We start from the raw sequence: 22,052 nt of genomic DNA on the forward strand, positions 1-22,052 counted from the left end.
GGCCCGGAATTTTGCAAGTCTGGTATTAAATAAAATCTGCTAGAGCACCAATTTGTTGTATCCCTGATGGTTTTATTTGGGAAAGAGGGGAGATAGTTTTCACTTGTAGAACTTCTAGAAATTTGGAGAATAGAAGCATTCAAGAGAAAAGTTCCGAGATATTTCAAAGAGCTGCGGAATACGCGTTTTTTCCACACGCCAGGCACCAGAATTTGTTTCGGGACTGGTTTTCACTAGGATCCTTCACCTATACCAATACCTTCTAATCCTAATACACTATTACTCTTCATATAAATTTGATTTCTCACCCTTCCTGGTCATGGTCGGATGTCGTCTGGCCGGTAGTATGTTTACCTGTAGACGGTCCTGTTAGCCTCCCAGACCCCCCCAGCAGAAAGGGCAGATGCGTAAGATGCAAACGATATGCACACAACGTTGTGAATCAATAATTTTTGCCTTTCTTCTCTACTCATGGTTTGGAAAATTATGAAAAGTTCATTACAGAGAATTCATAAAGCTATCAGAATGTGTTTTTGGAACATTGACACATCTATTCCAAAACACAAACCGTTTCTCATTCTGAAACTTCCACTAGTGCCGTTTAAATTGGTTACTGAGTTTATGGACTCAAATGAAATGTAAGTTATAGGATATCCAAACTTCTGTTTGTAGTTCAAGAACACTGTAGTTCAGTGTCGTTCGCAGTTCCTCGTCTCCTAAAAACACAAAACTCGTATTTTTTTCAGAATAAAATTATCCATGTGCTCTTATCGTCTGGAATCTTTTCTCAGAGTTTCGAAATACAAACTGAAGAAAATCACTGTTCATTTAGGCGAACAACGTTTAAGATACGACTTGGCCCAATCGAATAACTTCTTATCTATTCTTTTCCGGAAAAGGAAGTCTGAAAAACAGTTGGAGTCAGTTTCGAAAATGGAGCAGTTATGTGAAAGGTTCGTAAGAAACGTCAAGATACTTTATGTTTCTGAAACGCATTCGTTTGTTTCAGATACTACGGTGAAGATAACACATTTTTAATGATTGAACATTGTTCATCTAACACGGTTCTTGACTTGTTTAAATGCATCAGTGCTGTTTTTTCTTGTCCTTCGGTGAGATGGAACTTTTATTTAGACGAGCTAAGAACTGAAACAATGATGCATTGCTTGAACTTATCATTATTAGAAAAATGCACCGGTTTCTCATTTATGAGAGGCAGTTTAAGTACTTCACTGTTAACCGAACTGATGGACAAAATACCAGTGTCGAAGCGACTTGAAATTGGTTCAGATATTCCAATAGATTTTAAGCATCCGAATGTAAGTGTTTTATTATACCAGTTGAAAGTGCCGCTCAGCTTCGTGAAACGAAAACACATACAAAATCACTGTGTTTCAAAACATACCTTCATTTTCTCCGGAGTAAGCCTCAAACCGTAAGCAATCCTATTTTTGAAATCGGATGCACTTGGGTTTATAATCATACTTGTCAAGGGCCGGGCTTTTTTTCCAAAACTTCAGGCCCGTCTTTTGGAAGGAATTTTTTTTCAAATTTTTTTCAAATTTTTTTTCGAATTTGAGTAAAGGCTGAAAAATTCAGTCAATCTTTCGTAAAATATACTAAATCATCATGAAAAAAGTATGAAAAACGAGTAAATTGGAACATTTTTCCCCATGAAAAATTTGAAAATTTTTCTCAAAAATCCCATATCCCTGAAAAGAGGGGCCTGAGGGGCCGGGCCCGGGCCTAAGCTTTTCAGGCCCGGCCCCTCATTTGACAAGTATGTTTAAAATGGTTCTGTGAGTAAGCTACCAAGTTTAACCAGAATGTTTTCGTTGTTAATTCCAATGAATTATTATTCTTATCTATCAAACTTTAAACGTTTTCAGGCTTTAAAATACTATGTCACTAAGTATAACAATGGTAGATGGATAACTATGAATGATCTGAAATCAATAAGAAATGTTGGTTGGATAGAGTTAAAGTCCACAATTTTCGGTTGTAATGATGTCAACGAATTTTTGAGATATTGGGTAAACTGTGAAGAGGATATGCTGAAACTACTGGATTTGAATTTGAAAGAAGGCGCATTTATCGACGTAGATGCTCTTACTGATCAACTCATCACTGTGCGTGTCGAAGGGGCCAGTTCCCCTCATTTTTTCATGTAAGTTCACAAACAATAATATTATTATCTGTGTTATCTAGATATTATCTGTGAGTGGTTCGACTATAAACCAATTCACGGGTACGGTCAATTTTTGACATTATGGCTCGTATCTTTCCGAATTCAGTTTAGGTAAAACGGTCCACCTTTTTTAACACTTTGAGTTTTATGAAATTCTTTAAAATAATCATCTGTTACAGAAAAGCAAAGAATCACAAACACAGGAAGTTCGTACTAGGCCATTTGGAAATAGAGAACGATAACTTGGTCAGATTTTCTGCTTGGGAAGCTGATATCCATCTTTTTGGAATTCTAGAGTTGCTCGAGAGAAAAAAGGAGTTGGAAGAAAAAATATCAATGATAGAGAAACGAGAAAACCAGTCGGGTATTTCTAATTTCTCACAAGAAATAAGAGAAAAAACTATATGCAGAACTACGGCGTTTGAAAATAAGTTTTAATGAACAAGACCACGCCGGATTTCATTTTGAAATTTAAGATACTGGCCAGAGCTGTGCGGAATTCCTTCCTTCGACTTCCTTCTTCCTTCTTCCGGGCCTTTTTCCCTTCCTTCTTCTTCTTCCCTCTTCCTTTTTAAAAATTTCACTTCCTTCTTCCTTCTTCCTTTTTCCTTTTCAAAAATTTTATTTCCTTCTTCCTTGTTCCTTCTTCCGTTGAAAAGTTTACTAAAATTTTGTAATTTTCGACGGTATTTTGGCGGAATTTTGGTGGTTTTTTAAGGAATTTTGTATGAAACAACATCAAAATTCGTTTTCAGAGATGACTAGAAAAAAGTTTCCTCAAATTTGTCATTTTCAAAATTAACTTCCGATTTCCCGGTTCGGAACCCAACTTCCTTCTTCCTTCCTTCTTCCTTCCTTCTTCCTTCTTCCAGGCTTTTTTCACTTTTTTATTCCTTCTTCCTTCTTCCCTTTTCAAAAATTTTACTTCCGCACAGCTCTGATACTGGCTATCCAAAATAATATATGTCTTGTCTGGGTCGTAGTGGATAAAACCGCTTTTTGGCCAAAGTTTGGGGCTCACTCAAAAACTAAAAAATGTATTTTTGTCAATTTTAGAGATAGACTCAAAATCTTTTCAAAATACGTTTTCCAGTTTGTTTTTAACATTTCTGATGTTGACATCAAGTTTCTAGCTTTCCAGGATAACAAATTCAAATTTTAAAAATACTTGAAGTACTAAGGGACTCACTCAAATACTGACCCTTTCTCCACTGAATTTTATGGTTCTAGCTAATATCAATTCGTGTCATTTAACTATATTTCTTGTCTTATTGCAATTAGTGATGGAGCTACTCACAGGGTAGCAGAAAATGCAAAAAACTATTTTTTGCTACCTTGTCAATGCCTCTAACTATTTTACCCCTCTTAACTCTAACTATGCTACCCCTCTTTATCTTTCTGTTCTACTCCCCGTTTGCTCCCATTCCATCTATTTCTTTTCCTAGTTATTAACCATCTCTTTCATGTAACTCCTAAACCAATTCATTTTCACGTGTAAGTGGTATTCACCATTCAATGAAACAAATAAATTAAATTAAATTAAAGCTCAATTAAAGTTCAGGAAATGGTCTAGATCATATAGAACCAATTGTTTCAAAAAATTTTCTGACATTTTATTTTCAATTTTTCATCGAAAATGTGAACATTTTTAAATATCTTTTCAGAGTTCTTCTAATTCTGAATGGCTCCGCGACATTTCGCAACTCACGTAGGTTTCGCAACTGCGACATTTCGCAACTCACGTAGGTTTCGCAACTGCGACATTTCGCAACTGCGACAATCCGCAACTACGACATTTCGCAACCACGACTCTGAAAAATTCTTAAACTACTTTTAAATTCTACAGAACGCATCTAGAAATATTGAAACTGTTGTTTTAAATTTCAGTTCTGATTTCGTTAGTAACACAAAGTTTTGATGTTAGAGAATTTTCAGCGCTTTTGGGTTTTTGTTATCGTACAAAAAACCTTAAAAGTAAAGCTCTATGTTTTATCTACAATTCCTTTAAAAACTGAGATTATGAGAAAATGAATCATACCAAGAAGCAATATCGAATTTTATAAGTTACCTGTCACGGGCAGGGCCGAAATCGGAATTTTCCTCGGCTTGGCCCGTCGGCCCGGCGTTTGAAATTCAAAAATTGTTTCATCTAAATTTTGAGCAAAAAAATTGAGATTTTTTGAATTTTTTCCCGAAAATTCGAAGTTTTGACTATACTTCAGAATTCAATCTTGGTTTTGAATGATACTGTGTGCTATATAACATTTAATAAATAATACGTTTCTTCTGTTATTTTTTATTTGCGATTTGTAGGAACATGCTTTCTGTTAGTACATGTTGCACACTCAAAAAGACTACAATTTCATGCTCCACTGAACCCTGCAAATGTAATTTTCCTTACAGTTCTCAACCAGCACGTCACTGTACCTACTACATCAGTAGATATACGTGAAAATCGGAACGTCACCGATAACATCCAAAAAAGAAGAAACACCCGAATTAAACGTCAAAGTAGGTAAGATTCTTGATCGATCAACAATTGTACAATTTACACATCAAATCGAATTGAATCACTCTCTCTCTCCCTCTCTCCTCCACTACTCCAATACATTTCGACCACATGATCAAGTGGTTGACCACTTCTGAAACTTCTTCTTTTCAGTTGTCTTGAATCAAAACGAATCGTCGAAAATTGCGTGGAGTGACGTCGTCTGGAACAGAAAAAGAAAAAGAAAAAAACAATAAACATCTCCACACATCTCACTATTTATTCAATAGATCATCCGTCTCGGAATTTATGTATCCGTCTCATCTTTCTTCTGAATCAACATCTTCTTCTTTTCTTCATTCGGAAATAGAAGACCGCCCTGTGTTGTTGGCAAACAACCACACTTTTCCAGACTCCGCCCCCTTTCCCCTCTCAGAATTAAGCTCCGCCCTCTTTTCCACGAACTGTTTCGGTTCCAGTCTCCTCTTTTAAAGTGAATTATTTGGAGAAGAAGTTTGAAAAAAGAGAATGTGGTCAACGATTACTATTGTAACTATTTTTGTGGTCGCCGTGGATTCCGGAAGTGTTGGATGTAAGTTGTAAGGGGAGAGGGGGCTAGTGGGGTCTGAAAATGGAATTTTTGTGTGAAATGTGATATGCTTAAAAAGCTGACGTTGTGAGAATTCTGAATCTGCCTTGAAAATTTTAGTAGAGTCAGAATGAGCAAAGTTACAAGACTTTGAACTTAGAACTCCGAGCTTTGGTGAATCATAAACCTTTATAACACGGTCTATTTTAGTGTTAGGAAAATTTTGAATACAGATTCAGAATCCAGATGACGTCAGCTTTCTAACTATGTAACTTTTATAACATATCTTAGGTATATTCTAAACATGTGCAAGGTCTCAAAATGTTTCGAGATATGTTTAAAGGGGCATTATAGTTCTTGAAAACAGTCTCGCCTCAAAAAAGTTCTGGAAAAAACCGTAATTTTCTAATTTTCTTATAGATTTGAAGACATAATAGTAGTATAGCAATTTAGTTTTAAAAAAAAGTCATTTCTAAAACTCTCATGTGCCTTTAAACTGGAGGATCTCCTAAAACCCGCATTCAGCCCATGTTTTCGAGTTAATAACTACTCTGAACATCACTCCATTGTTTTAAATTTATATTCATAATGTATTTCAAACCTAGATCTTCATTTTTGTAGTTGACAACTTTTTGATATCTTTTCTAGCTTTCGAGATACGCGCGTTTAAAGACGGGATCTTGGCTGCAGTGATAGTAAGGAGAGAGAGCGCAGAGAAGTTAGAGTGTCTGGTTTCTCTGGGCTCTCTCTCTCTCTCTTCCCTGTTTCTTGGCAATAGATTGTCACGTGATTCTAAAAATTTCAGAATTTATTCCAGCAGCAACAAAAACATTTTTTCCACAACAATAAAAAAATAAGACCCCCCCTGTCATAAAATCGTATTAAACTTTCCTCCCCGGGCATTAGCCTCCTAACAATAACAAGAAAATAACATATTTTTTCCAGTGTGCCGTACCGAATGCATCGAACAAAACGCTCGAAAAATTGTGAGAGTCCACTTGAAAGATGACCTGGTGATGGCTGGATTGTGTAATAATAAGACTGATACAACTGAAGGATCCATTGTGACACCATACGTGTGTCATAAGAATGTCGGCTTATGGACACTGGATGAGTTGGTGAGTTGGAATGGATAACTCGAAACCCCGTTATCGTAATAATGACCTAGAACTGACTAAAAGGTGGTCAAAGTCATAATTAACTAGATTTAACTGTTTTGACTAGGGAAGGTCATGGAGTCTGTTTGGAGTTATGAGACGTGACTGACAAAACTCTGATTCCAAATATATATTAAGTTTTTTAGCCTCGAAGCCTGGAATTTGAGAAAATGAGGCGTCGAGGGCAAAACCTGAATATATATTTGGAATCTGCGTGATTTCAGCTTTCCAATGATATTAGTCACGTCCCACATCTCCACGGTCACTTGGCGACCTTCTCTAGTGAGTAGGGTGTAATTTTAAAAGTCGTCATGACGTAAGATAAAGTCAAATTATGAACATTTTTGCATCAGTTATTAAATTGAGTCTAGTAATTTATTTTTATAATTGAGAATTCCTTTCAACGAGAAAAGTGACAACTCTGTCTTAATAGGCCGATATGCTTTCCTGATCTGTAGTTATCCAGGGAGGATCCGCACAAAAAAAGTTGTCCATTACAAAAACTGAGATCTAGATGTGTATTGTGTACTGGTATAAAACTTATAACTGTTTGATTTTTTGGTACCTCAGGACACGCTTATAGAATATTCTCGGCATCACAGAAGTGCGAGGCGTAACGTCGCGGAAACGCGCTCCGTCGCACAACGATTGGCATGGTGCCAAAAAGATTTGGCTGAGCGCCAAATACTTATTTCTCGTATCTTTAAATATAAACCGCGACGCACACGCAACGCGACTCAGAAAAATTCAAATCTTTTCGTTGCGGACTTACGCGTCGCACTGCTGTGTTCTGTGGGAATGTCTGTACATCCGACTGTTCATTATGGGTTCCGGGAAAGTTTGAAACTAAGACAATTCGAAACCATGACTACAAAGACTACAAAAAACACGGTTCCACCTAAAATTTCACAGAAAATGTCATATTCATTATTCTTATTTTAAAACGATCGAGTTTAGAAATGGCATAGTTTCGAAACGTCGTAGGTTATTTCATTCTTGTATGATTTATTGACCTCCCAAACATATTTCCACATGTGTGTCCGTATATCCAGATTTCCCCTAATTCTTCATATATTTCAGGACGAAGAAGGTGTCGTCTCCTTCGACAAACTATGCCCCACCCCTGAACAGTATCCATACGAACTCCGTTCCACTTGCCCTCGAATCAACGAGAATCGTGACGAGACCCCGATGGCATTGGACGTGGATGAGTACCCAGCGTCATCTGGAGACACTCCACTCTTGTTGGCTTAGATCTTAAACCATTGCTTTTTATTGTGTAAATATGTGTATAATACTATAGAAAGAAAAGGAATTGAACATGAAGAAAACGAATAAATAATTGAATAAAACTGAAATTGAAAATTTTCAATCACTAACCTTGGCTTATTATCACAAATAGAATGACAGGAAAGAGAGAAACAATTTGAAACTAGAAGAGACGGGAGAGAGGAGAAAGCTGTGGAGGAGAGAGAGAGATGGGGCAACCGAATAGAATATTTAATTATGGGGGACGGCGGAAGAGCTCAAAAATAATCAAAAATTGTTTTTTTTTCAAACACAAGAAATCACATAAAATGCCTTATACATAGATCATTTTGGTTGGAACACAGGAATCTAATTTGGTGTCGATCTTGATGGGAACACTCTCCACTGACTGCGTGGAATCTTTTGGAGATATTTGATCTTGTTGTAGAATACTTTGTACCTGGAAGTAAAATAAATTGAGGGGGACAGTTTGGTATATTCAAGTTTATATAAAATTTGTGATTTTTTGAACAGTAAATCAGAAATTCTGTTTAAAAAAGTGACTTTTTGATCTAAATTTTGCGGTTTTCTAAATTTTTGCGAGTCCAGATGTCCGCTAATACCTAATGCACAATTATCAGAATGTCCGGATCAGACTTGCCCGGAATCCGGATTCCGGAATTTCGGGTTTTTTTTTGACATTCCGGTTCCGGATTCCGGATTTTTTAAATATGATTCCGGTTCCGGATTCCGGATTCCGGTTTTTTGAGTCTCCTTTTTCCGGAATTCAGAAGTTGAAATTTGGAAATTGTTTTGAGTTTAAAAGACAGCTATAGTAATTCTATTTCAGTTTTGATCCTCAAAAGTAGTTTAAAACTTTATATATGATCAAAAACACTCGAAAAAATGACTTGGCCTTGCAAGTTCATCGAATCATTCCGAATTCCGGATTCCGGAATTCCGGGTTTTTTGACATTCCGGTTCCGGATTCCGGATTTCAAAAATTTGATTCCGGTTCCGGATTCCGTATTCCGAAAAATGTAGAATCTCATTCCGGTTCCGGATTCCGAAAATCGAAAAATGTTATTCCAGTTCCGGATTCCGAATTCCGGAAACTGAAAAATGGCATTCCGTACAACTCTGGTCCGGATGTCCATCTATCTGTGGTTCCGGATGTCCGGATATCCGTCTTTCTGTGGGTCCAGATGTCCAGATGTCCGGTTGTCCGGATGATTTATCTGTTTTTTCTAGATGTCGGAACATTTAAATTTGATTCAAATACTTATTTTTAAGTCAACTGATCAAAAATCTGATTTTTCAAAATTTTTCCTACTCCTATTCCAAATGATTCTGTGGGTCCGGATGTCCACAGGTGCAAAACTTCAAGATTTTAAAATATTCCCTATCTGTCCGGATGTCCGGATTGACACATTTTGAATACTAAACTAGAACATTTTTGTTTAAAATTTGCAGATTCCCATATGATTTTCGACTATTTTTATCATAAACTTAGGGAGTATTCCAAGAATCTGACTTCCTTATATCTCTCTCTCATCTATAAATTCTGCAGAATCAGATCACAACTATTCTGATTCGTTTTGGGTGTGTTCCTCTTTTTCTCGGTCGAAATCTATTTCCACATCAGCAGAAATTTGAAGGTCAAAAAATGATAGGAGACGAGGGGAAACGGAAGTTTTTTCTGCGGTTTTGTAATAAAAAGTGATTACGAAAATTGACCTGAACTACGAATTGAAATTGTGATTTGATTTCGTGAAAAGAAGTGAATTAGGAGATTCGAATTAGGTACACTATTTTCAAGTACGAGGAAAGTACTCTGACGCGACTAATAGGTCAAAGAAAGGCAATAGTTCAAAAATGACTTCCGGGAATGGAAAACGGTGAAATTTTTAATGGAAAATCGACGGCATTTTTAATTAAAAAAAAGCAAATGAAATGCATTTTTTAATTAGCTCGGGGCCCAGTTCTTATGCTGCGTCCAAAGTAACTTTTCCGCGGAAAATCCGCGCGGAAAAAGTGTCCAAAGTAGTCATTTCTTTTCCGCGTTTTCCTCTGCGCCTTTAAGGTAATCGCGGCGAGACCAGCGCATTTTTTAGGAGGGAAAGTTAAATTTTCGAAATTAAATTTTTTTTTTGAATTCCCTCCAAAAAAGTGAGCTGGTCTCGCCGCGATTACCTTAAAGGCGCAGAGGAAAACGCGGAAAAGAAATGGCTACTTTGGACACTTTTTCCGCGCGGATTTTCCGCGGAAAAGTTACTTTGGACGCAGCATTACAACTGCGCTCCATCGAAATCCCCTTTAAAATTTCTCTTTTCTCTGAGTCTCTCACTTTCGCACACTATTTCCTTCGGTTTCGGTAGGGCGCGGTTGTAAGAAGCGTTCCGTGCTAATATTCCGTCTTCTATCCGCTTCTGAATCTGTGCTCTACCGAAAGTGGTAAAAATAGCGTGGGGCAACATATAAAATTTCCAAATTTTATCTTTTTGGGTGAAAACTTTGTTGGTTGAAAATTTTGGTGCGAATCCCCCCAAAAAAAAAGAAATTTCGGGCATATCTTCCGCCTACGAGTGACTAAACGCGCTCTATTGATATTATAGTGGAAATTGCAGTATTATCTCGACACAGTTCTTACAACTGCGCTCCACCGAAATCCGCTTGAAAAATGTCTCTTTTTCTCTGAGTCTCTCAATTTCGCACACTATTTTCTTAGGTTTCGGTAGAGCGCGGTTGTAAGAAGCGTGTCGTGCTGATATTTCGATCAAAAAATCAATCAGAAGTACGACAACTATCACAACATTACCATTAGAGCGCATTTGCCACATAGGTTTTTGAAATTGGGGAGTCAAAGATGTCTAGAGATTTCAAAAAACTGTGAAAACTTGAATTTACAAAAAAAGTTGCATAATTTCTGGCAATTCCTCGATTTTTCATGGTTTTCAGCCGATTTTCTCCAATTTTTTAAGTAAAAAGACACATTTTTTGAAGATAAAAACTAAAGCTCTATTCTTATAACCTGTCTGTATGTCTGTCCATCCAGATGTCCTATAATTTCTTACCAAACAATTCCAATGAATGAACAAACAGCGACAGAAATGAAGTATCCATCAATTGCCACTTCACAAACATCACCACCATTCGAACATTGATCAGCCAATACTTTTGTATTACAAGAGTAGAGAACACTGGAAAAATGGATGTTTGTCCGGATGTCCACACGCCTAGACTCACTCTTTGGTCCCTTTGACGACACAATCCTTATAAGTGAACCAATCGGTCACCGATAAAACTACAGTAACCGGCCAGTTTCCGCCCAAATTGTTGAGTGTATTCAGCATTGTCATATAGGTTCCACCGATTCGTGGATCCGAGATTTGGGCGATGAATGCCATCATTGAGACGAACATTGAGTACGTGGCGAGCTGGAAGAAGAGACATGTGTGTCTGTGAATCCAGATGTCCGGATGTCTGTGTTTCTGTATGTCCAGATGTCTGTGTTTCTGTATGTCCAGATGTCTAAATGTCTAAATATCTGTTTTCTGTATGTCCAGATGTCAAAAATTCCGTTTTTACGTAATTTTTTGGGGTTTTTTAACCAGTTATCAGAACTTTTTTTGGAAAAATAATGAAATTTGAGCACTAAAAATGTGATTTTCTTTTTTTCCTCCTGATTTCGACCCATTTTCAGACTTTTTTTGATTGAAAAACCTGCTATAATTGTAATTATTAAGGCTTTTGGTCTCAAAAAACCTGATTTTCAGCTCATTTTTCTTGGTCGTTTTTTGGTAGAAATTGGTTTTTTTTTCAGAATTTTCATTGAAAATTGCCAAAATTTGGGAAAATAAGCTTTTAACAGTCAAAAAAGGGTTTTACTTTGGAAAAACCCCGGATTTTATACAAAAAATTTCATTTTCATGTTTTTTTCCCAAAAAAATTGGTAGATTTCTGAATTCAATAACTCTGTGTGTGTGTGTGTATGTCCAGATGTCCATCTGTCTGTCTGTCTGTCTGTCCAGATGTCTATCTGTATGTCCAGATGTCCGTCTGTCTGTATGTCTATCTGTATGCCCAGATGTCCGTCTGTCTGTCTATCCACATATCCAAATGTCCCCATCCATCTCCCTTACCTGATGGAAAATGTATCCAGTAATCCAGACAAAGTACACAGAATACTCGAATTTTCCATCGGCCAGTCTGAAGTGAGGCGTCCACCAGACAAGTGCAGCGAACACTCCTCCAATGAATATTCTATAAGGGAATGCCAACAGAAAGATGTTCAGTGGGCGTGGCCCGGCAGTCCATTTTCCAATCATCCACGGCAAAAGAATCTGCATAGGTGTCAGAAAGACTCCGATAGAAGCAAGACGATCCTTGGGGATCCCCATATCGATCAATTTCAGACTTGTCATTCCATCCGACGCGGCGAACGCCAGTTTTCCAGTCAATAGGATCGCACACATCCAGAGGACAGGCTTCAGTTTCATAATTTTGTAGAGTACTGTATAGGACTCTGCGACGCCGAGCTCCATCTCCTCTTCCTCCTCTCCTGGTGGCACATTCTGAGTTGATGGCACAGATTTGTCGACTTCTCGTTTCAAAATGAGGACGAGAGTGGTTGTGATGATGAATACCCATCCCCAGAAGAATACGTATCCTGGAAAGAGAGAATGAATGAATAATTGTTATTGTTTTGATGATTTCCTGGGCGGGGACTAAACGGTTCGGGTGTCATAAATTGACCAGTGAGTATCGGTTTCAGGCTGTGTTGAGAGAGGAAATAAACAAATTGGAAGGGTCTGGTCAGCTTATTACTATTGTCGTTATTATGTATATTTTGACCCTTTTTAATAATTGCTGCTGTGATCCGTAGGATCTGACTAGATTACGATAATCTGGGAAAGCGTTTGAAAATGCGTAGAAATCTATTGGCATTTTTATGATGTTTAAACCCTTAAAGTTCTCAAATTGCTTTTTCAGCTCCAAAAATTCAAAATTTGGTCAGTGCTTGGGTTTCTAGGCTAGCGTGGAACTGTAGCTACCTCTGGCCTAGTAACACAAAAGGAAAAGTTCGGCCATCATTGACCACTTTTAACATTTTTGGACTGAAAACATGCGATTTGCGATTTTTCCAGGTTATTTCATTATTATCATAGGAATGTCTGTATCTTTTTGCACATTTTGTAACATATTCACAGATTGTAGTAAACTTAAGTCTAAAGGTCTCTGATGGCTAACAATGGAAGTCTTTGGAGACACGGCTTTCCAACGATCTATAAATTTGGCCATAGGTACTTTCGACTACGCGGAGTCCATTTCTACCATCAAAACCGGCAAAATGTCTCTGTGAGTCGAGTTATGAGCTCTCAAACTTTTCGAATTGTTGAGCTTCCAAACGAAAAGTTTGAGAGCTCATAACTCGGCTCGCAGACACATTTAGCAGGTTTTGATTACAGAAATAGACTCAGCGTAGTCGAATGTACCTTTGACCAAATTTATAGATCGTTTTCCGCCTCTCCAAAGACTGCCCTTGTGAGAGTTAGATCAGTTCGACTCGAAACCGAGTTTGACTTTCAGAATCTCGGGAAAATATTTTCGAGCTTATCGCGCGTCTAGCGTCAACTTCACTTGAGTTAATGTTATTTGCTATGATCGTAGATGAGATCAAAATCTTCAATTGGCAAGCTGAAAACTCTGTCTAGCTCTAGTTCGAACTGCTCAATTGGAAAATCAATTATAGACAAAGCTATCCCTATCGCTATCCGTATCACTGTACAGTCTCTCCTTTCAGTTCTGACGCTTAGCTGAATTCAATCTAAAACTCTAATACTCCCCGTCATCCATTCCTACAAACTCAATCTATATATCTATGAACATCCGTCTCCAACTTCTCATTCCAAAACGTCACTTGCACTTGTCAAACCGGGAAATCCCATCTCTCCCACGCATACGTATAACTTTTTCTTTGTTTCGATGTATCTTCTTATTCATATTCGCTCTTTCTCGCTCTTCTCGTTCCAAAATAGAAATCAACTCGCTTCTTTGTCTATGGACCCTGCGCGTTTTTTCGAGGCGTGGGTTGTGTATCGCCTATAAAACCCGAAAAAGCGGAAAAAGTTGAGCTTTTTTCTTCTCTTTTCAAAAAGAGAGAGAAGAAATCTGAGTTCGTCAGGCTCCGCCCATTCCGTTTTTTATGCTTCTCTTCCTTTAAAGAAAACGAAGAAAGAGAAGGGGGAAACCAATTTCCTTCCACATTTCCATTTTCAGAAGGCAGATGAATATCGGTATGCCGACACGTCTCGTCGCCCTTTTTCTTCTCGTTGCTGTCATCTCAACTGCCGTCGCAATGAGGGGTACGTGTCAACAACTAGGGTTACTGTAGCTGTTCCTACTGTAATAGTAATGTTTCAGCAAAACGAGAGAACTGCAAATCGGAAAAGTTGCGGGAGTTGGTACTGGAGACAGTAGGAATCTATCCACATCAGTATAGTTATCAAGCCAAGTGAGTTTTCTTTGTTTTTCTTGACGATATGATACCGTAATCCCAGGAAGATGGGGGTACTGTAGGAACAAAAGCGTCAGAACGCGTCTCAGGCGCGCCAGACGTGTTTTCTCATTTCTGTGATAAAAACATCACAAAAAGGTCAGAAATACCACGTAAAAACTGGGGAAAAGTGCATTTTTGGTTCCACCTGCTCTTTAAAATGATATTTCCGGATTCTATTCCGAATTCCAGCTGTCTGTATACCTAAAGTGCCTAACAATTGCGTTTTTCCACCAAAAAATGTCAATAAAATCGTCATTTTCCTCACTCAAAAACTTCCAGATATCTAAAACAACAAGCCGAGGAGCGCTTCGGTTTCTGGTGGAGTGCGGTGATTGTCAGTGAGCGGGGCGGTTATGGAATGAGTGCTGTCTATGATCAATATAAGAATACGTCGTGCGAGATGTTGCTGTTCGATACGTATTATTGGATTGGAAGGACTTGTTGAAAACGAATTGTGGACAATTGTAATATCGATTGATTTCTTGAAATAAATAAGTTGGAGAGCACTTTTTCTCGTTAAAAAACTAGATCGAAAATGGGACATAGGGACATTAAGACACGCGGACAGACGTATCTGTCTGTGTGTCTAGATATCCTGTATCTATTTGTGTATCGGTATGTCCAGATGTCCAGCAAAAAGGAAACTCGTCTGTCTGTGTGTCCACATGTCCAAACTTCCACTAAACTGAAAATCCGTCCGGACAAACATCTCAACGACAGAGATTAGTTTTTACGGCAGTTTGCTTAAAACGCGCCCCAGGCGCCCCAGATTACGGTTCTCAATGATTTTCAGCTCAATTCATCCAGATTTTCTCAAAAATTCTAGTAAACGCGCCACAGGCGCCCCAGATCACTGTTCTCAATGATTTTCAGTTCATTTTTTTCAGATTTTTACGAAAATTCTAGTAAATGCGCCACAGGCGCCCCAGATTACCGTTTTCAATGATTTTCAGCTCAATTTTCCCAAAAATTCTAGTAAACGCGTCGCAGGCGCCCCAGATTACTGTTTCCAATGATTTTCAGCTCAAAATTTCCAGATTTTCTCAAAAATTCTAGTCACTTCGCACTCAATTTCTCGATATAACTCGTCTCTCTCTCTCCATTTTTCAAAACCCTTCTAGAAAACAAGTGGAAATTCATTCTATTAGCTCCCCGGGGAACAACTTCGCGCGCCATAAGGGTCTCTCCTCGGTTTTCAGGAAGCAATCGTCGAGACCAGTTTAAAAGAAAAAAAAACGTCATTTTTCCAAACAAAAATAAATAGAACTAAATAAAAAGGAGTGGATTGGAAACTAGGAACTAGAGTTTAGGTCAACAAGGGATTACCTGCCAAATCAACGATTCCAGTGTCTGAATGATTCTCTTTGGATCTCAAGAAATCATTACAGAATGTCGATGATTCGAGAGCCAAGAAGACAATATTTCCGAGGAAGTAACCGGCTGTCTGACCGACTGCGTTACATGTCGAGGCGTATCCGACGTTTTTCCTGAAAATATCAGACTGAAATGAAAATGATTAAAACTCGGAAAATATTCATAGCTTTTGTGCCGGTATTTGAATTTCAAACTGTGACTTTGGAGAGGGGATTACGGTAATCTAAATAATGGACATTCCTTCTGTGATATTCAAAAACCTAAAACCAACTTCCAAATCGCGAATTTTCAGCCTTAAAGGGGGACTGAGGTATTCCAAAAATAGATTTTTTGATATGAATCGACTCAGAATTTTGCGGGAAAGAGAAAAGTCGCTTGGAGGCAGGTCCGAAAATTCGTCTGAAACGAGTTGTGAGGCCAGCCTTAAAAGTTCAAAATCGTAAAGTGGTCAGTTCTAAGTAGGCCAGCCGTTTCTAGAAGGCGTGAGCTCTTCCCCTTTCTGAACTTAAAGATCGCAACTACTGTTCTATAAAACCAAAAGCAAAAGTTCGGCCAGCACTGATCACTTTGAAATTCGAGAATTTTTCTAAACCCTTGTAAAAATAATTAGCAGGATATTCCATGCTTTCTTACACTTTTAAAAACATATGCCCACATTACTGTGATCTCCCAGACTCATCCAAAATCGAGCCGCCTCGGCTTGGATTCAAAAATTGGTACCTATTTTTGACAAAATGTTTTGAAATTTCAGAGCAAAAGCACTTTTACCACATTAAGGTTTATATGGAATTCTACAATTTTTGTTGAAAACTAGGTTTTCTTTTCAAAAAAAATTCCAAAAATTTCAAAAAAAAGTTTCAAATTTTGGTTCGAAACATGAATAAAACCGAAAAATGATCACTTGAGAAAATCCCTAATGAAGACAAAAAGTTGTTTTTTCTTCAGAAATTATATTACGGAACTTTTTCAGCAAATTTCAGCGTATTGAATGAAACTCTTCTCGCGTGGGTTTTAGCTTTATCGTATTCATTAATGCGTTTCGATGTTCCTCTTTTGAACTCAACAATTTTAAACCAGTTCCCATGAAAAAGGAATTCCCTTTATTTCGTTTCATTTCAATCCAAACCGTTTCGATTTTTTGCATTTCTAAAGACTAACTAAACAAACAATTCGATTTCAAGGACATTGCCAGGGACTATGCTTCAATGCATTTCAATTTCCGGTGTTACAATTTTAATCAAATTAATTGCGAAAATTTGCAGGAATTGGAACAGTTTTAGTGGTTTTTAATCGAATTTTGCGAGAAATCTCTAATTTTGAGCACGTTTTTCCCGTAAAACTCACTTCGACAACATAGTCAACGCCCATCCATCGACAGCAATATCCTGTGTGGCTGCCAAGAAATTCAATGGTAAAAAGATGAGCATAAGGAAGATAACATTGGGTGATCCATCGTTTCCTCCCATTATATCATTCACTTTAAACGAGAGAAATAACATGAAAAGTCCAATGAGATATTGACAAGGGACCATCCATGATTTCCTTCGTCCTAAACGTTTTGACCATACTGAATCGACGATTGGAGCCCAGAGAAGTTTCAGACTGAAAAAATGAAGATTTTAGTATATAAATCAGGGAAAATTATGAAAAACGGGAATTTTGACTAAAAATCGCGAAAAATTGTTTTTTCGCATTCATTTTGACGAAAAATAGACTTTTTCAACGATTTTTTAAACTTGAAAAACCAAGAAAAATGAGAAAAAATTGCTAAATATTATGAAAAAATCGTTCAAAAATGGGGGGTTTTAGTAAAAACTTTTTACATTCGTTTCACTAAAAAAAGGGTTTCATTTTAATTTCAAAAATTCCGAATTAAAAAAATTTCCAAAAAAAGCTCTAAAGTTCTATTTTTCATAATATCGAATATACGCGATTTAAAAGATTTCCTATCAGTTTTCATTCTCCGGAATCAAAAAATTTAATTCAATACAATCATAGAACTTTTTCGGAAATTTTTTAAAAATTCGAAATAAAAAAAATGTTTTAATATTTAAAACGAATGTAAAAACCCCATTCTTAACGATTTTTAAAATAATTTTCAGCGATTTTGAAGCAAAATTCAATTTTTATTTAAAAAAATCAAGAAAAAAAAAGAATTTTGCTTTAAATTCGAATTATTTCGTTTAAAACTGGGGTTTTTACATTCCTTTCATTGAAAAATCTTTGTTTTTTCTTAATTTTTAAAAATTTACGAAAAAGAAAAAAAAAACTTTTCGGAAATTTTTTAAATTCGGAATTTTTAAAATGAAAAAAAACACAGATTTATCATTTTTGAACGACTTTTAAAGAAATCTTCAGTGATTTTAAAGCAAAATTCTAATTTTTCTTGTTTTTTCAAGTTTAAAAAATCCTTTTAAGCGCCAACGACGCGCCAGCCTCGCTTACCTAAACGGCCAATAAGCAAACGAGAAAATGGCCTGTGATCCATATGATACATGTTTACTGGATAATAACAGAGGAATCGCTCCGATAAGACCGAGAGGAACTCCTTGAAGTAAATAGAGAAATAATAGTAATAATATGGATGAGATGTCTCCTTTCAATGTGTCATGTGTACGTTTCAGCCAATTCGAGTTCGGGTCCACGTTCTGGAAAGAGAATTTGATTGGTTTCGAGATGGAAAATACTGATTTTTTCGGCGAAAAATCCACTTTTTTCCTGGTTTTCTGTCGAAAATTCGAGAACGAACCGAATTTTCCATAGTTATTCATCACCGTATTACGAGTTTTTCCCCGATTTTATAAAGCTTTTCCATATTTTATCGGTTTTTGTTCTTTTTTTGAGTATTTTTCTGAGTTAAAAGTCCAATTTTGTTAGTTATTACACAATTTATCAGTTTTTCTTTGTTGTTAAAAACTGACAGGATCCGGTAATAGATGTTGATAGTCATCGTCATCATCATATTCCTCCTCTCCGTCGCTATATTTCCTCTCCTCTTGCGGTAAATAGACACGTGGAAAGTGGCCACCAGCCGTCGAGAAATCGACGTCCGGCTCGAAAGCCATGACATCTTCAGAAGTGTGAGGGACTCGAGTTTTATGTCGGGAACGGACTCGTTCTGTCATTGCTGAAGAAATATGGGACGTGTTTTAAGGGTTTTGTGTGGATTTTAGAGATTTTAGAGGAGAAAAAAGTGTAAAAAATTGAGAAAAATTGCAAACTTTACATTTAAAAAATCGATAATTGACAAAATTTATTGTATAGAATGCTGATCGCCTATTTAGATTAAGTTTTTATTTGAAACAAACTTCTCTCCCATTCTAAGTACTGTAAATCCAATTTTTCAAGCAAAAAAAACTAAAAATTCACCCCACTGACCAGCTATCTCAGTTTCAGAATCAATATCGATGAAAGTGGAATTCATATCCGAATCGGCTGCCTAGCTAAATATAATGATTTCTTTTTACAAAAGACACCGGGAAGCAAAAAGAGAACCGAGAGAGAGAAAAGGCGAGAAAGTAGGTTGAACAACGGAGATACTAGGCGTCAAATGTTGTCAAACATCATCGTAGACTTTTTTCTTTTCTTTTATTTCCATTTTTCCGAGCGAAAATGTTCCGAGTCTTCGAGAATAAACACTAAAATATAGCGACACGTTGCAAAAAAAATAGAGGAAAAATCGGTGTAGATTTACGGTAAACAACACGCGCTAGGCGGGATTTCGGAGCATCGTACTGCGATTTTGCGCGGTAAGTTGAAATTTGTTTTTTTGGAGAGACTGGTTAGTTTTTCCACCATAAATTTGAATTTTTAAGTGAAAAGCATAACTTTTAAACAAATTTTAATTTTTTTAACATTTAAAATTAAGTTTTTCCTTCCACAATCCCAGTTTTTTCCAAATTCCACGAGATTCCTCAAAATTCCGAAAAATTTCAATAAAAATCACGGATATCTGATTGAAAATATGATAAGAGACAGATGATTGATAATTGGATAATTGGAAGAGATACGTGAGAGAACAATGGAAGAATCGAGTGGATTGAGAGAAAATTCCAATTTGTTTTTAATTAAAAAAAACTACGCCAGAAAGACTACAAAACTACAGTAGGAGTTAATAAAAAATGTTAGTAGAAAATCAAAAAACGGAGAAGTTGATTGATCAGTGAAACAAAGCAAGGGAACAGAAATTAACAAAAAAGAGAGAAAAAGAAGAAAGGAGACGAGAATAACCTTCTACCCAGTTTTCTTATCACTTATCACCCCAATGATGACTTTAAAAGTCGGAAAGAGTACCTCAAAGAACCTTCAAAGAAAATTCAAGACAAAAAAAAAGAAAAAAGAGATTTCCCGAGGGTAGGAATTGAACCCGTGACCCCAAAAGTGACAACCAAGCGCTATACCGTCTGCGCCATGGGTGCAACAGTTATAAAAGGCAAAGGGGGAAGAGAAGAAAGAGCCCATTCCCGAGACGCTACCGCGACGCTCCCCGATATAAAACGATGAAAAGTAACCTTTTTCTTGACGTTCCTCTCCCATTTCTCGTCCTCCAATTCTTGCTTATCCTTCTGCTTCTCCTCCACCGGCACTATCACACACTGTGATGGATGTGGCTGAATCGTCGAGTCAAACTCGACAGATTCACTCAAATCGAACGGTCCAACAGTCGCCGTCATCGTTTTCGTTCTTCTTTCTTCTGACTTTCTTCTTAGAAGACGTCCGCGTCCCCCCCTCTAGAAGTGGGCGGGGTCTCTTCTCGAGTGAGAGAGAGTAATCAGTTGAGAAGAATGGGGGAGATCTTGAACTTTTAGATGGGGAGGAATGATGGACACACCAGCCGGTAGCCTCCTCGATTCGATCGATACCCGGCGTAAGCGTCAAAAAAGATAATGATAAGCGAGATGGCTTGACGATGGGAGGAGACAAGATATCCCCGATAGACTTATATCTTTGAAAACGACAATGCCATTTTTCTCCTTATTCCTTTTTTGAGAATTTCTGTGTGTCTGTGTGTCTGTGTGTCCCGATGTCCATTTATATGTAGATCAAAAGACATTTCGATAGCTATGGTATTCGATTTGACCTACTACCTTCTTTTATCACATGATCATCATCGTCTAGACGATTTCTCGTTTTTTGATTTTCTCGTTTGTGTGGAATCGATCAACTTTAGAAGGGTGGAACGGGGGCATGGTGTGTTCAGGTTTCATTTTAATTTAGTGGGTTCAGTTGAGGGAGTATTGGTGTATAGTTTTGTAGTGGACAACTTTTTTGTAAGGGAACACCCTAGAGAGATATGAAGCTTTAGAGGAAAATTTTCAGTTTTTGCAGTTTTTAGTACAAATTGATAACTTTGAAAGGGTGGTAGAGTGTCCTAACTTATGAAATAATAAAACGTTTTTCATTGTGTTATGCAAGTATAGTTGTACATTTATGTAGTTGCCAACTTTTCTGTACCAGCTGTCCCTGGAAAGGTAAGGCGCCGGAAACAAGGGTGACCATTTTCGTTGGTAGTGTCCCGACACTTGAGATGGTGGCGCAGGTTTCATAAGGCTCCAAAATTAAACATTTTGATATAATTTTGTTAAACAAGTCTAGATGTACATTTTTGTAGTTCACAACTTTTTTTTCCGGGCCCTCCCTGAAAAATTATAGTAGCATGAAGTTGACTACCTAGAAAACACAGCTCAACAGTTCAATCGTTGACATCTTCTCAGGATTAAATTGTACAAAAAAGTTGTCAACTACAAAAATGTACATCTAGACTTGTTTTGTATTGTTTCAAAAAATGGATACGGTAGAAAGTCTGGCGCGCCATCGCCGCGCCTCCACAATTCTCATTATAAGGACTCTCGTTTGCAACGTTTCAATTATTCGATTCCCTCTTCCAAACTAATTACCACTCAACCGTCCAGCTAATGACCACATTCCCGAAGGAAACCGTTTGGTCTTTAGACTGAGAAATACCTCTTCTTCTCCTTGGTTGCTTTGAGAGAGAAAAAACTGAACCGACCCTCATAAATTACAACACCGAGAAGACAATAGAGGGGGGGACCGCACCCTCGCTACCACACGTTCTATTGTCCGTTGTGGTTAGTACAGAGGCATTGTCAACTTGACATAATAATGACAATGAATAGAGGAGGTGGGTAATAAGAAGCGAGAGAAGTAATAGATCGTTGGGAATTCTGAAATTGACATCCGGACGAACGGACAGACAGATGGATACATTATTAGTGCAACTTCGCTCCAACGAAGTCGGTCAGGTAACCTCATAGTTTTGAGAAGTCATGGTCTCGGAAGGTCTTGTTGGACACTTTAAAAATTTTTGTGTCTGAAAATAAGTTTTCAAGATTTCCAGATTTACTCATTTTTAATGCTACCATCATAATCAGCTAACCGGGAGCTTTCAGAAAAGTATCCACAAGCCCAGGTTTCCAGCAATATGGGTT

The 22,052-nt window shown here is 37.4% G+C and overlaps 5 protein-coding genes across 5 annotated transcripts; 3 read left to right on the plus strand and 2 right to left on the minus strand.

Annotated features, from left to right (window-relative positions):
* Positions 1-1,247: 1,247 nt before the first annotated feature.
* On the plus strand, positions 1,248-2,171 carry GCK72_004734 (uncharacterized protein; the record flags this gene model as incomplete). Its single annotated transcript, XM_053724861.1, has 2 exons — positions 1,248-1,319; positions 1,890-2,171. The coding sequence occupies 2 exons, from the start codon at positions 1,248-1,250 to the stop codon at positions 2,169-2,171; spliced, it is 354 nt and encodes a 117-aa protein (XP_053589055.1).
* A 3,033-nt stretch (positions 2,172-5,204) lies between these two features.
* GCK72_004735 (uncharacterized protein) lies at positions 5,205-7,676 on the plus strand (the record flags this gene model as incomplete). Its single annotated transcript, XM_003097086.2, has 3 exons — positions 5,205-5,268; positions 6,211-6,383; positions 7,503-7,676. 3 exons carry the CDS (start codon positions 5,205-5,207, stop codon positions 7,674-7,676), a joined length of 411 nt encoding a protein of 136 aa, XP_003097134.2.
* Positions 7,677-8,039: 363 nt separating this feature from the next.
* Positions 8,040-19,027, minus strand: GCK72_004736 (uncharacterized protein; the record flags this gene model as incomplete). Its single annotated transcript, XM_053724862.1, has 9 exons — positions 8,040-8,130; positions 10,745-10,870; positions 10,917-11,107; positions 11,813-12,339; positions 15,556-15,716; positions 16,948-17,205; positions 18,049-18,251; positions 18,525-18,730; positions 18,982-19,027. The coding sequence occupies 9 exons, from the start codon at positions 19,025-19,027 to the stop codon at positions 8,040-8,042; spliced, it is 1,809 nt and encodes a 602-aa protein (XP_053589056.1).
* Positions 13,969-14,674, plus strand: GCK72_004737 (uncharacterized protein; the record flags this gene model as incomplete). Its single annotated transcript, XM_003097088.2, has 3 exons — positions 13,969-14,035; positions 14,094-14,184; positions 14,509-14,674. 3 exons carry the CDS (start codon positions 13,969-13,971, stop codon positions 14,672-14,674), a joined length of 324 nt encoding a protein of 107 aa, XP_003097136.2.
* A 970-nt stretch (positions 19,028-19,997) lies between the features above and the next one.
* Positions 19,998-20,276, minus strand: GCK72_004738 (uncharacterized protein; the record flags this gene model as incomplete). Its single annotated transcript, XM_053724863.1, has 1 exon — positions 19,998-20,276. One exon carries the CDS (start codon positions 20,274-20,276, stop codon positions 19,998-20,000), a length of 279 nt encoding a protein of 92 aa, XP_053589057.1.
* Between the last annotated feature and the right edge of the window lie 1,776 nt (positions 20,277-22,052).

This window comes from Caenorhabditis remanei, chromosome II (assembly GCF_010183535.1).
Source record: "Caenorhabditis remanei strain PX506 chromosome II, whole genome shotgun sequence".
Taxonomy (NCBI): domain Eukaryota; kingdom Metazoa; phylum Nematoda; class Chromadorea; order Rhabditida; family Rhabditidae; genus Caenorhabditis; species Caenorhabditis remanei.